General features: G+C 37.8%; 1 protein-coding gene across 1 annotated transcript; it reads right to left on the bottom strand.

The window, feature by feature from the left end:
* Nucleotides 1-4,102: 4,102 nt before the first annotated feature.
* ankk1 (ankyrin repeat and kinase domain containing 1) lies at nucleotides 4,103-11,505 on the bottom strand. Its single transcript, XM_053646930.1, has 8 exons — nucleotides 11,138-11,505; nucleotides 10,586-10,859; nucleotides 9,616-9,767; nucleotides 9,259-9,308; nucleotides 9,014-9,169; nucleotides 8,016-8,137; nucleotides 7,764-7,794; nucleotides 4,103-7,679 (listed from the first exon to the last, which is right to left on the bottom strand). Exons 1-8 carry the CDS (start codon nucleotides 11,335-11,337, stop codon nucleotides 6,418-6,420), a joined length of 2,247 nt encoding a protein of 748 aa, XP_053502905.1. The 5' UTR covers nucleotides 11,338-11,505; the 3' UTR covers nucleotides 4,103-6,417.
* Nucleotides 11,506-14,336: the final 2,831 nt, after the last annotated feature.

Below are 14,336 nucleotides of genomic sequence, written 5' to 3'. Positions count from 1 at the left end.
AAAATACTAAAGGGTTCACAAATGTTCAAGCACCACTGTAGCCTCAGATTCCTGTTCTTGGCTGATAGGAGTAAAACCTGACATGGTCTTCTGTTGTTGCCTACCCACCTGTTGTGCATTCTGAGATATTACTGATGTTCACCACAGCTGTAAAGAGTGGTTATTTGATTTACCATAGCCTTCTTGTCAACTTGAACCAGTCTGGCCATTCTCTTCTGACCTCTCTCATCAGTAAGGCATGTCTGCCCACAGGACTGCTGCTTAATGGATTTTTTTTTTTTTTTGCTTTTCACATTATTCTGTGTAAAATCTAGAGATTTTGTGTGTTAAATTATCAGGAGATCCGCAGTTTATGAACTACTCAAACCAGCCCATCAAGCACCAACAACCACAGTTAAAGTCACAGAGATCACACTTTTACCTTATTTTGATGTTTGATGTGAACATTAATTGAAGCAGTTGACCTGTATCTGCATGATTTTATGCATTGTACTGCTGCCATATGATTGGCTGATTAGATAACTGCATGGGAGTGTATTAATATTTCAATGATACAGGCAAACTTGAAGCTTGCTGTTAGGGAGGAACGAGGAGGAAGGAAAGGAGAAAAGAGGCAGGTAGAGGAAGCTCTCACAGTGCAGTGCCTATAATCACATGCTCAGACAGGACCAAACCTGTAGAAATTATATATATATATATATATATATATATATATATATATATATATATATATATATATAGGTAGATAGATAGACAGATAGATAGATGTATATAATAATATGTAAATACATAAAGGAATAAATTACTTGATAAAACAAATATAATTCATTTTAAAATTAAATTGGATCCTAAATTTATTTTTGTATGAGTTTTTTTTTCCTTAATTTATTATTTTCTGTATTCATTTTTACATTGATTTATATTCTTTTTAACTTTTTATTCATTTTTCCCATTTATTTTTATATTTATTTATTTTTTAAAATATTTATTTATTCCCGCATGTATTTATTTCCATATTTATTTATACATTGATTTATTTTGACTTTTCTGTGTTCAATATGGAAATGAGGGAGGCGGTCCCTACGCAGCTCCAGTGCATCATTGGTTGAGAGCTCATGTATAAGCATCAAGTGTAAGAGAATAAATCACAAACTTACTAAAATGTAACTAAATATTATTTCTATTTGCTTGATCAAGCCATTTATTCCTTTATTTATTTTCCTATTACATTTATTTATTTATCTATCTATTTATTTATATATTTATACATTTATTTTCAATATCTGCAGGTTTGGTCCCCATATCACCCTCTCTATAGACAATTACACTTGGCCAGCTGAGCCTGGGGCAGGTGCTGTGTTTGTTTTTCTAATGTGTTAATAAAGTCACTCCCAACAGACCATGCCTGGCACTCCACTCAGCCCAAGCTGCACATCGCTTATTCATTTAGCAGTACCTATACTGTCACAAATTATGAGCAGAAGCAATTCGTCTAGTCTCCTGGACAATCATCTGGGGTGATAGCTGTGATTCATGTCTGTCTATAATTCCTGAATAAGTATTGATTTATTGGGTGTCTTTGTATTATTATGGAAAATAATATTTTCATTCATAGTTGGATCAAAAAACCCAGAGACATAAAGCTTGATAGAAATGACTCATAGGAAAGACTCGTATGTCTAGAATCATAAATAACTAGAAAGTCTGCAAACACTGGGGTTCATTTTAACTTCACTTGGAGCAACTTGGTGCTGTTTTAACAAAGGATGATTTGTGAGGGTAATATCCTCTGGTGAGAGATCAATGAGGATTATAAAAAATGTGATTTTCTTTTCTTCTTAAATCATTCCACCGTTTTCATTCAGCAAAATGTAAAAGTCCCTATATAAATGAAAGAAGTTTTTTTGGAGGTAAAGACCTTGAAATCCTGTTTAAAATATAATCCATTTTTCAATTTCAGAGAATAAAAGAGGTTTCCAAGTGGATGAAAATCACCCAGACTTCAAAATTAAGCATTTGATCGAAACAGTCATGCCTCAATATTAAAAGGATTAAATTAAAACACACACATAGCTGGGTGCTCATTCTCCACATTTTCTACATAAAGAGTGTCATAAATAGTGTGTAATAAATAGATTTCACAGTTCAAAACCGTCTCAGTGTACGGTCGCCTGTTTGCTGTGTAATATATCACTGTATGTTAGTGTTAATATGATCATATGAACACCATCATTAATACCTGAAAGTAAATTCTGTGGTGCTACGAACAAATTCTTTAGTGGCTAAGATGTATACTAGGCTTATACCAATAAGTAAGTAAGTAAATAAATAAATAACACAACACAGGGCACCGGAATGGATTTTTAGACGGTGCTGTGATTTACTAGGGCATCTAGTTAGCATTTGACAAGAATAATAAAACAAGCCTCTCAACTAAAGCCATTCAATATCTCTGGTTCTCCTTTGGGGGAGATTGTCAATGCGCATCAGGAAGCTAAGGTTTTGTTGTTATTATTAAAGTTTTTAATGCCACTCTTAGTGTGGACACTGAAAATATTACAAAGTAACACTTCTGTAATATAAACAAAATTCTTCTTAGTATATTATCATGTAATGTACAATACAGCTAATTAGCTAGTTATCCTCTCTTCTCCTGGCACAGCCATCATGTAATAACATGTAATTGCATGCTGTTAAGGCTTGTTTCAACAATGAAGTCCGCTCTAGTTTGATATTTTCTTGATCAAAACTTCATGCATGCTTGGAAGGTTGGAACTGCCATTTAGATTACATTTACATTTACATTTATTCATTTAGCAGAGGCTTTTATCCAAAGCGACTTACAGAGGATGTTTTCCTCTTGTAAATTTGTCACTTTCAATGGATGTAAAAAGTCTACACAACCCTGTTACAATGCAGGTTTCTGTGATGTAATTCAAATGAAACCAAGATAAATTATGTCAGAACTTTTTCCACCTTCAATGTGAAATTATAACGTATAAAAATTAAGTGAAAAACAATCTGGAACATTTAAGAGGAAAATATGAAAAATAAAAAAAAGTTATAATAACCTGGTTGCATACGTGTGCACAGTCTTTTATTACTGATAATGATATTATTGTTCAGAATGAACCAATCACATTTAATCTCATGTTCAAAAGTCATTATCATACAGCTGGCATCAATGAGATTATTCTGATTAACCCCAACTAAAGACCAGCTGTTTCTGTAGGATTTTCTTCAAATCGTCTTGGTTTCATCTGACTGCTGAGGCCATGGACCGCAAAGAGCTTACAAAGCATGCATGGTATCTCATTTGTTGAAAGGTATCGATCAGGAGAGGAGTATAAAAGAATTTCCAAAACATTAGATGTACCATGTAACACTGTAAAGCCCATCATCAACAAGTGGAGAAAATATAGCACCACAGTGACACCACCAAGAACAAGACATTCCTCCAAAATGTATAAAAAGGACAAGACAAAAACTTACCAGGGAGGTTTCCAAGAGATCTACGGCAACATTAAAGGAGCTGCAGGAATATCTAACAAGTACTGATTACTCTCTGCATGTGACAACAGTCTCTTATAATCTTCACATGTCCAGGCTATTGGGGTAGGGTGGCTAGATGGAAGCCCTTTCTCACAAAAAATATCCAAGCCTAAAGAAACTAAATCACCCCAAACCATGTGGCAAAATGTGTTATGGTCTGATGAGACCAACTCCAAGAGGTAAAATAATTTCATAATCCCAAAAGGTATGTTTGGTGCAAAAACAAAAACAGATCACCAAAAGAACACTATACCTATGACGAAGCATGGTGGTGGCAGCATCACGCTTTAGGGTTGATTTTCTTTAGCCAGAACTGGGGCTTTTATTGAGGTGGAGGGAATCATGAATAGCTACAAATACCAGTCAATTTTAGTGCAAAACCGTTAAGAGTCTGCTAGTAAACTAGTAAGGAATTTCACCTTTCATCACAACATTGACCCAAGGCATACATCCAAATCAACAAAGGAATGGCCTAGCCAGAGCCTAGACCTAAATCCAAGTAAAAATCTGTGGGGTGACCTGAAGGAGGCTGTGCACAGGAGATGCCCTCACAATTTGATGGATCTAGAATGTTTTTGCAAGAAAGAGCAGGAAAATATTGCCAAGTCAAGATGTGCCACACTGATAGACTCTCACCCAAAAACACTGAGTGGTGTATTAAGTATTAGTTTAGGGGTGTGCATACTTGTGCAACTAGGTTATTGTAAATTTTTTGTATTTTTAATTTTTCCTCTAAAAAAGTTTGATTGTTTTTCACTTGCATACGTTGCAATAATACGTTGCAGTTTCACGTTAAAGGTGGGAAACGATCTGACATGATTTATCTTAGCTTTATTCTTTTACATCACAAAAACCTGCCATCTTAACAGGTGTGTAGAGTTTTTTATATTCACTGTACATTAATCTCTTGTATAATAATGCTGGAAAACACAGCCTGTCACTTTCAAACAGTAATACCAGCTCCTTCATACTTTTGAACTCATCATGGTTTCTATGGAGCACATAGCGACCTATAAAAACCTCAGAGCTGAGCAATGTCTGACATGTCAAGGTCATACAACATTGCATTTGCATTTAGTTTGAAAAAAATGTGGAGGCATGTGTTTAAATTCCTTGGCTAGGGCCTTCAATCCATTTAATGAATTAAAGTACACCTATTATGGTTTTTCAAATATTTCAAATCTTTCATGTAGTGTGTTTTTTAACTGTTTGTGAATGTAAAAAGTCTGCAAAGTTTCACAAATCAAAGCGCACAACAACCGGAGTTATTGATTAAAAAAAGAAGGAACCGATTCTGAACAGCTGAAACGAGTCGTTATTCCAGACTTTTCTTCCTGCACTAACCTACATAGGTTTGTAAGAAAAAGCCCCGCCTCTGTTTTCCATCGGCTGCTCCTGACAGACGGAGCTGAAAGTCGTTATGGTAGTGAGCATTTCCTTTTCAACACACGCTGACAGCGGTAAACCAATCACAACAGACTGGGACATCTGACCAATCAGAGCAGAGTATGCTGTCTGAAAGGAGGAGTTTAGAATGAATCCTTTAGAACGGATCATTTAACGAGTCGTTTTTGAAACTGCGGGGGAGAAAAGGTAATGCTACGTTTTAAATTATGAGCACATTAAAGTGTTTTTTGACCTTGGATGTATGAGACCTTTAAAACAAAATTAGGCACGTTTCATAACCATAATAGGTGTGCTTTAAGAAAAAAATACATTTAAAAACACCTTTTTCTATGAGGTATCGTTTGTACCTTGGAAAACTTTATTTGATAAGAAAATGTGCAATTCACCTCATGTCACCTTCATCACTTGTCCTTAAAATCTTATTGTGATTCATATTACACTGCTTACTGTGCTACAACATTATATTGTGGAAGTGCTAGAACTTAAACTTACAGCCTTCTCCTTCCTTTTCTTATACACTAATCCTGGTTTGGTTCTCATACCAGCACCTCTTTTCTCTGCACAGCAGCAGCAGCAGCAGGCTGTATATTATGCATGATAGATGCTTGATCTTCCATTAAATGAACAGAGAGATAACTAATTTATTGATTATTTTTGCTCATGAATTCTTTTCTGAGCAAGCCCTTTCAAATTGCATCGGCAGGATTCCTCTTGTACGGGAGATACGATGAGTCACTGTGTATTCACTGCACGTTTCAACATGTTCTCACACTTGATAGTAGGAACAATTTGCTTCATATGAAAAGTTTCCAAGGGGTGAGTAAGTGTTCAGTATGATATCACTCAAATCAAATCGCATATCGCTGTTGTTTGTTCAGGATTTGTTGATTTTTCATTAGATCAGAAGTCTACAAGCTTCTCAGAAGAAGAAACAATAGTATACAGTGTTATTGTTTAAAATGTAGCTCATTGGCTCTGTCTATAAGGTAGAGTAGAAGAGGGAGGAATGCAGTCAAAGCAGTTGTGAACTCTCTGACATGTACTGTACATAGTTTTAAAGGAATGGAATGTTATGAATGACCTACATTCCTTTGTAACAGAAGAGAATATCTAGGTGAACGCAGTAATAAACTCCTGTGAAAGATAGTTCACACAATTGTGACACTGTAAAAGTCCTCTGAAACCATATTCAACTATTACCAAATACAGCTTAGAGGAAGTGCTCATAGAAGAATTCATTCACAATAATGGGTGAGCGATACCTAAGGGAGGCCTTTTCATCACATTGTGAAAATGCCCCTGAGCCAAATCAATAGGAACACTTTTAACAAAAAAAACATATGCAGAGAGACGCAATCAATAGGCGAGATCAATGCAACCCTTCATCCTTCTCCAGTGCCGGATGTTATTTGCCATTATGTGTAGGCTTTGACTGTCTATCCTAGTCACCTTGCTCACCTAGTCTTCTAAGTGCTTCAGTAACTGCATCATCTCCTCATTGCTGCCTTGCCGAGCCAAATCTAATGCTGTATATCCTTTGCAGTTGACTATGTCCTTATCTGCACTATTCATCAGCAGGGCTTTGACAATCGGGACACTGCTTGACTGCACAGCCAGATGCAGTGGTGTGTCTTTGCTGTTGTTTTGCATGTTGACGTTGGCGTGCCCAGCAATGAGCAAGAGCACGTTGGCAAAGCTGCTGTTGTGGCACGCTAGATGCAGCGGTGTCCAACCTCCATCCTCAGCCATATTTGGGTTGGCCCCGGCGTTTATCAGCACCGAGACAACTTCATCATGTTGGTGGTGGCATGCGAGGTGCAGTGGCGTCCACCCTCCTTCACCTTGCGTGTCCACAGAGCCGCCGTTCTCTTCCAGAACCAGCAGGGTCTCTGAATGTCCCTTGAGCGCTGCCAGGTGCATGGGTGTCCAATTTTGGCACGTCCTAACATCAGTGTCCTCGCCGTGACTCAGCAGGAGCCTGCAGATGCCTGTGAAGCCTTGGAGGGCTGCAAAATGCAGGGCGCTGTAACTCCGTTTGTCTTTGCGCTTCACGTCTGCTTTGCTATTCACCAGTAGCCGTACTATCCTGAAGTGGCCCTGTTCAACTGCTAGGTGCAGAGCGGTGGATTGAGAGTTATCTGTCCTATTTGGGTCAGCTCCTTTGGCCAGTAAGACCTTGGCAATGCGCAGGTGACCATACTCACACGCTGTGTGGAGTGCCGTCCTTCCGGATTGTCCCTCTTCTTCGTCTACATTGCTCAAGCGAGAGAGAAGATGGCGCACAATATTCTCATGACCATTTTGAGCAGCAAGGTGAAGAGGCGTCCATCCTTCTTTGTCTTTCACATCAGCTGTGGCTTTGGCATCTAGTAAGAGGCGAACAGCACGGTCGTCTCCGCTCTGTGAGGCGAAATGCAGCGGCGTCCACAGGTCTTGTTCAGGGATGTTGACGTCGGCACCATGTTCCACAAGCAGGCCGAAGGTCTCGTGATACTTCTTCAGCAATGCGACAACAAGTGGTGTGTATCCGTTGGCACACTGGCAGTTCACTGACGCCCCATGATTTAACACCAGCCTAACGCATTCAGTGTTGCCGCTGGCGACGGCGTAGTGAAGGAGCGAGTTGTCATTTTTGAAGAGCATCGAGACATGCTCCTTCTTTAAGACATTTTTGAAGGTTTCAAAGTCCTTGTGTTTCAAGTAAGACACAATGTCTTTATCTGTTAGCGAGATGGATACAAAAGATTGTTTCAATCTTTGGAGCAAATTTGAAATACAGAATACATTATATTTGAAAAACCAACCTGAATGTCCATCGGGTGTATCGTTTGAGTTCTGGAAGAGAAAAGGTGCAAAGTGAATTATTCTTTATGATGGAGGAAAAAAATAGAAAGGGAAAAACAAGTTTGAAAAATACACCTAATATTAGATCTACACTGTATTAGGTCTAGACTGAAGGCCACAAGGGAACTAGTCAGAAAGTGGCAGGGATTTAAGTTTAAGCTGAGATTTAATTTTTCTGCTGACAGTGTGCTATATGGCCAAACATTACTTACTCCTCTCGGCAAGGCTGACAGAGACTTTTCAATTTTACGTGATCTCTTCTTTATCTCCTTGCCTGGAATCTTGTCTGGGAGTTTCAGGACATCACTTAGAGCTTCAGTCAGCCACACCGTCTCTGAAGAATAACAGATATCATCCTGCTTTTCGGCTCACGAAAAGCACACTGCAGAAAATACACTTTGCCCCTTTATTCCAAAAGAATTTCATTTGGCTCAGTTTAACTTTCTAGAAAGTCAGGTAAAATCCTGTGCTGGTGACCTCAGACTTTGTGCATCTGCATCTGTGATTATTTTAATGGCTTTTTTTATGTTTATTACGATACATAATATTTAATTGGCCTTCAAATGAGTTGTAACCTCTGAGCGACTGGAGTGTCTTAATCAAACAGTGTCTTAATCAAACCACCCATAAAACTGTAGTGCTAAGCAAATAACCGTGCTAATCACATTTTTAGTAAGCTGATATCAAGGTTTAATTACATTCAGCTCCTTAGTCTTTAACACTCTAACACTCTATACAAGTGGGTTTAACATTTGAATGTTTTTTTTTTTTTTTTTTTTTTACTCCTTAAGCATATTTATGCCCATGTCCAAAAAACTCTACCGCCAGGATCGGTGGCCCATAGAGTGTCAATAAAATGACTGACAGGAGGCACATTCAAACACAAACAAGCATTCCAGACCAGACTCTGCATCTATACTTTTGCGAAGGCCACAGCTTAAACCATTGGGGTTTTTTTGTTTGTTTGTTTGTTTGTTTGTTTGTTTGTTTGTTTTCCCCCCATCTGTATGTTCTACATACAGTATCTTCCATGTTATGTACAAGAAATGAATAAAAAAAAATTTCATGAGATATTTACCTCAAATTTTATTTGATACTTCACTAAACTTAGAATCAAAACAGAACATGGATAAGTTCAACAATACTTTCTTTTTTATACTCTGAAGCCCTTCTGAGCAAACGTAAAAAAACAAACACAGGCGTGTGTTACCAGAAAAAGCTGGCCGTTCGCTGGAGTCTTGACACCAGCAGAATTGCATTATGCTGATCATCTCCTCACACTCAGGAGGCTTGTCATCTGGGACCATCTCCACATTGGGCCTTTTGCCAGATGTCACTCTAATCAATATTTCAGTCATGTTCATTCCTGCATCAAAGAGCAGAGAATTAAGGATCTGTGATACAAAAGGTTTATACACAAACACTTTAGGATCTGAAATTAGGATGCAGATGTACCGCAGTACGGCCTCTTCTGGGTCAGAATCTCCCACATCACCATGGCGAAGCTGTTGTTAAGGAAGAACAGATAGCATCCATGATCAGGCAAAGCAAATGCATAAACATGGTGTAGTGTTTAGAGTGGATCTATTTCTTTAAGTGGAATCACTCCCCTAAGCATTGATCTCTGTTTGGTAATTAGCCATGCGTATTGATATTTTTTTCTGTCTTGTTCTGGTTAATTCTGGTTAATACACGAGTTAACCTTACCTCCGAGTGTCTGCTTTCTTTTTCTCAAGTTGTAGTCTAGTTCAAAAGATACAACACATGTGCTTTAACTTTATTATAAAGTCTGCATGCTTTTTGGAGTCTCACCTGTAAACATCATATTTGGAAGTAGGAGGTTCAGCGTTCAGGCTGAAAGTCTCTGGTGGGACGTAGCTAATGTTTCCCCTTGCTGCCAAATGCTCAATGAATTCCGTCTTGTTAGAAGAGTCGTCCCATTTAATTATCCCAAAATCTGAAATCTTACAGAAGATAAACAAACATTTTTTTTCAGGAAATGTTTTGCTAATGAAGTCTGTTTTAAGTCTCTGTGAATTGGATTTAATAATTCACGAATTCATGAATTCTGCAAAAGTCCGTTTTGCGCAAATGAAGCATCAGATGAAATATAAGCTGCATGAGCAACAAAACCGTTATAGGGAAATAATCAGTGACAGGGAGATGTGATCCCACCTTACAGTTGACTATTTTGTAATGACAGCACGCCCCAAAGTGTTTTATTCCTCTTATAGCACAGCAAATTGCCAACAAGTGCAATTTTTTTCATTTATTAATTAACATCACAATTGTTATCCATTTATAAGCACATTTAATGTTGTGGAACATCTGTAAATTATTATTTACTTTATACAGTCATTCCCTTGCCATCGTCTCTTTTTTTCTCTCTCTTTAAGATGAATAAGATTTTTTAAAAAAAATGCAGCATCTCGTGTTACCAGGACAAAGCCCTCTGTCCTCAAGACTTTCCAGAACTGCAAACTTCAAATTATTTCTTTACCTCTCACTGTCACAAAGAACTGACACTGAAGACTCCTTCCAAAAATGCTAAATAAACTTGCTTACCATATCAATAATGACACATTTTTAATCCATTTATGTAGAGAGTCCACCATAAAAGTCCCTGAGTAAGTTGTTACTATAGAAACAATAACATATTAGAAGAAGCGTATTAATATAAACCTTGCACCTGGTGGTACTGTTCGAGCCATGCTGTTATAGAAAATGAATCAACACCTCCTTATTTGTGAATTCACCAGCACTACTGATTATAATTATGCACCTTAACATGAAGATGATCATCAAGAAGGATGTTGGATAGCTTGAGGTTCAGATGAAGGAGAGGTGGCTTCATGCTGTGCAGGAAGTTCATGCCCAAGGTCACCTCATGGATCATTTGGAACTTCTTTGGCCACATAAGAGCATGAGTTGTGAGAAGATTATCCAGGGATCCTCTGCCCATGTACTCCATCACGCTCGAGTCTTTGCACAGCCCATAAATAGTCATCAAGTATTTAAATTTGATTTTCCCTATTTTGGAGACCTGCAACATGTTCCTAGGAGAAACAGATCACATGACATAATCTGAAGCACATACAAGTAGGAGTGGTGACTTGTCAGTCTGGATTTAAGCATACAAATCCTCTGAACATTCAGAATGTTAAATCATGATGGAAATATAATTTAAAGATAAAATGACATCCAGATTTATGTAAAGCTGGTTTGTGGCAATGTCTATCGTTCAATGAGCGATACAAATAAAGCTAAATTGAATGAAATTGAATGGAAATCATTTGCAGTTTTCAATGTTATTTCAGTGTCTGTATAACCGTACCTGTAATCACTGGAGTTAATAAAAGTCTTAACGGCACATTTTTCCCGCCACAGCTTGAGCTTGACTTTGTACATACGGCCGAACTTGCTTTCGGAAATTTTCTCCCAGTCTACTTCAAATTCTTCTTTTTTAAAATACGTAAATCTCTCCTCAGTGAAGGAATCGAGACGCTCACTTTTACGTGAAGTAGGTTCTGCCATTTTGAGGTTTTCTAAACTCAAAATTCTGTATCTCTCAACACCAAGCTATATCTTCTCTTCAACAACTTCACCAACTAAAAACTGGTCCGGGAGTTACAGTAGGAGGAGTTTAGGGTGCTGCTTATTTTCTTAAGAATGTTACTTAGCCGGTTTTTCAGTTGTACAGGTGAGACTGCATAGATTTCCGTTGGGGAAAGGGAGACGGAAATGGAGGCAAAAATGTGTTTTGAAAAGAACGATAAAGTTTAAGTAACGTCCTGAATAAAAAGACAAGTACTATGTAAATATTGTAAATACAGTGGAATATGTATGGGCTTTTTTTTAATTATTATTTCAGGTATATTAATTGATATTTAGTTCTGAAAGAATTATTTGCATAATAAATAATTTATGCATGAAATTGTGTAAACTAGACAAATGTTACTTTTTTATTGTTATGTCTAATTACGTGTTTGTTTGTTCTTTTTTTGTTTCTCTCCTCTTCTCCCTGTTTCTCTCTCTATCTCCTTCCCGTAAGCAGGAAGTAACCTGACTCCAGTGACTGGAAATGTGCTGTGATTGGAGGCGGAGACGATGAGGTGGGGATTTAAGCAGCACCATTCCACAGAGGGCGAGGGCGAGGGTGAGTGTGACGGTGAGGGCGAGCGTCTTCATCTTCTTGTCTATACTACTGTTATTGGTTTTTGGGATTAGTAGAGAGCTGGGTGCCATTTCCTTTATATACCTATTTTTGTTTTCTCCTGTTTAAGCTAGTTAGAGTATTTTTATTGTAATTTTGTTCCTTTTTCTTTGGGAATTTAGTTAGTTAGTTTCTCCGTAATAGCTAGAGGGTTTGTTTTGTGGTTTTGGCCTTGCCCCCTCTTGAAGCCTTGAAGTCCTCCCATATTAGTAAATAAAAGAATGTGTTTTTGACATTGGGTTGTTGGTTTTTGTGAAAGCACTGGGGTTGGGAATTGAACCTTGCTGTCTCCACACATCACATCATTTTTATTCTGTTACATGTCCTCCAACCCTAGACTACATTTATGACATTTGGCAGATGCCCTTATCCAGAGCGACTTACATTTATCTCATTTATACAACTGAGCAGTTGAGGGTTAAGGGCCTTGCCCAAGGGTCCAACAGAGGTAGCTCAGTAGTGCTGGGGCTTGAACTCCTGACCTTCTGATCAGTAACCAAGCGCCTTTAACCACTGAACCACCACTGCCAAAAATGGGGAGGTAAAGACTAAACAGGGACGTAACCATTATATTGTAGTATCCAGTGATTGTTATGTTTCAGTATTATATAAAGAGAAACAGTGCTGTTTATGATAATTTTGCCTTTCAAAGATCAGCATTTGAAACTATAGTACACAGTAGCTACATGTTGCTTTCTGTGTGTGTGTGTGTGTGTGTGTGTGTGTGTGTGTGTGTTTTAAACTTTAATGCACACACTTCAGGCTCTCTGTTTTCATTTGATAAAATGAATAAAGCTTGCTAAAGGGGATAGTTGTTTGTGACAAGAAACATTAATAATTAAACAAACTGCAGAACTGAGGAATTAGAGTTTGACACTCTGCATGTAGTCACAAATGACTTTTTTGCACATATTTAACAATTTAGTGATTTGCATTAGTATCTTTTAAGTCTGAGTTCAGTTGGCTTGTGATGCGAACTTGTGATTTGATTGTGAATGAAATTTAAAATGTAATAACAGTGTAAGCACACATTAATATTGTTGTTGTAATATTACACTCACCACCCACTTTATTAGGAACACTTATTCATGAAATTATGCAAACAGCCAATCAGGAGGCAGCAGCATAATCCATAAATGCATGCAGATTCCGGTTGAAGGATTACAGAAACTGCTGATCTCGTGGGATTTTCACACACAACAATCTCTAGAGTTTACACGGAATGGCGCAAACAACAGAAAACATCCTGTAAGCATCACTTCTGAAGTTACAAACGCCTTGCTAATGAGAGAGAACAGAGTAGAATGGCTAGACTGGCTCAAGATGACAATAAGGCTACAGGAACTCTGTGAACGCCTCTTTATAACCATGGTGAGAAGAAAAGCATGTCAGAACACACAACACAGCGAGCCTTGAGGCAGATGGGTTACAATAACAAAAGACCAAGATTAGAAAAAGACCAGGAAGTGTTTTTACTTCAACTGGGAACATTAACTGAGTTCTTGACCTGTAGCTGCATGATTTCATGCATTGCAATGCCGCCACATAATTGACAGTTTGGATAATTTCACAAATGAGCAGGGTTACAGGTGTTCTTAATAAAGTAAATGGGGATTGTAGTTTCTAAGGGAAAATAATAAGTACAGATTTAATGCTGAATTTGTATCAAGGGAATGCAATCCACCTTTAAACATGATCTAAATCTGTATTGCATTTGACTGTGTTGCATCAAACAAACCAAGACGAAATGTCATGCAAGCCATTGCATTTCACCAAATGTTATTATAGCTTTATTGTAACTGTGTTTCAGTCCAGTCAAATATGACGAATGCAGCACAGTGACTTAATGAAATCTCAGATTTTCCTGGGTCATTTGTGGATATACAGTGCATCTGAAAAGTATTCACAGTGCTTCACTTTTTCCACATTTTGTTATGTTACAGCCTTATTCCAAAATGGTTTAAATTAATTATTTTCCTCAAAATTCTACAAACAATACCCCATAATGACAATGTGAAAGAAGTTTGTTTGAAATCTTTGCAAATTTATTAAAAAAAAAAAAAAAAAAAAAAAAGCACATGTACATAAGTATTCACAGCCTTTGCTCAATACTCTGTTGAAGCACTTTTGGCACCAATTACAGCCTCAAGTCTTTTTGAGTATGATGCTACAAGCTTGGCACACCTATTTTTGGGCAGTTTCTCCCATTCTTCTTTGCAGGACCTCTCAAGCTCCATCAGGTTGGATGGGGAGTGACGGTGCACAGCCATTTTCAGATCTCTCCAGAGATGTTCAGTCGGGTTCAAGTCTGGGCTCCGGC

The sequence above is a fragment of the Ictalurus furcatus genome, chromosome 17, assembly GCF_023375685.1.
Source record: "Ictalurus furcatus strain D&B chromosome 17, Billie_1.0, whole genome shotgun sequence".
NCBI lineage: Eukaryota > Metazoa > Chordata > Actinopteri > Siluriformes > Ictaluridae > Ictalurus > Ictalurus furcatus.
Note: the sequence above shows the minus strand (reverse complement) of the source record. Positions and strands in the feature narration are given on the sequence as shown.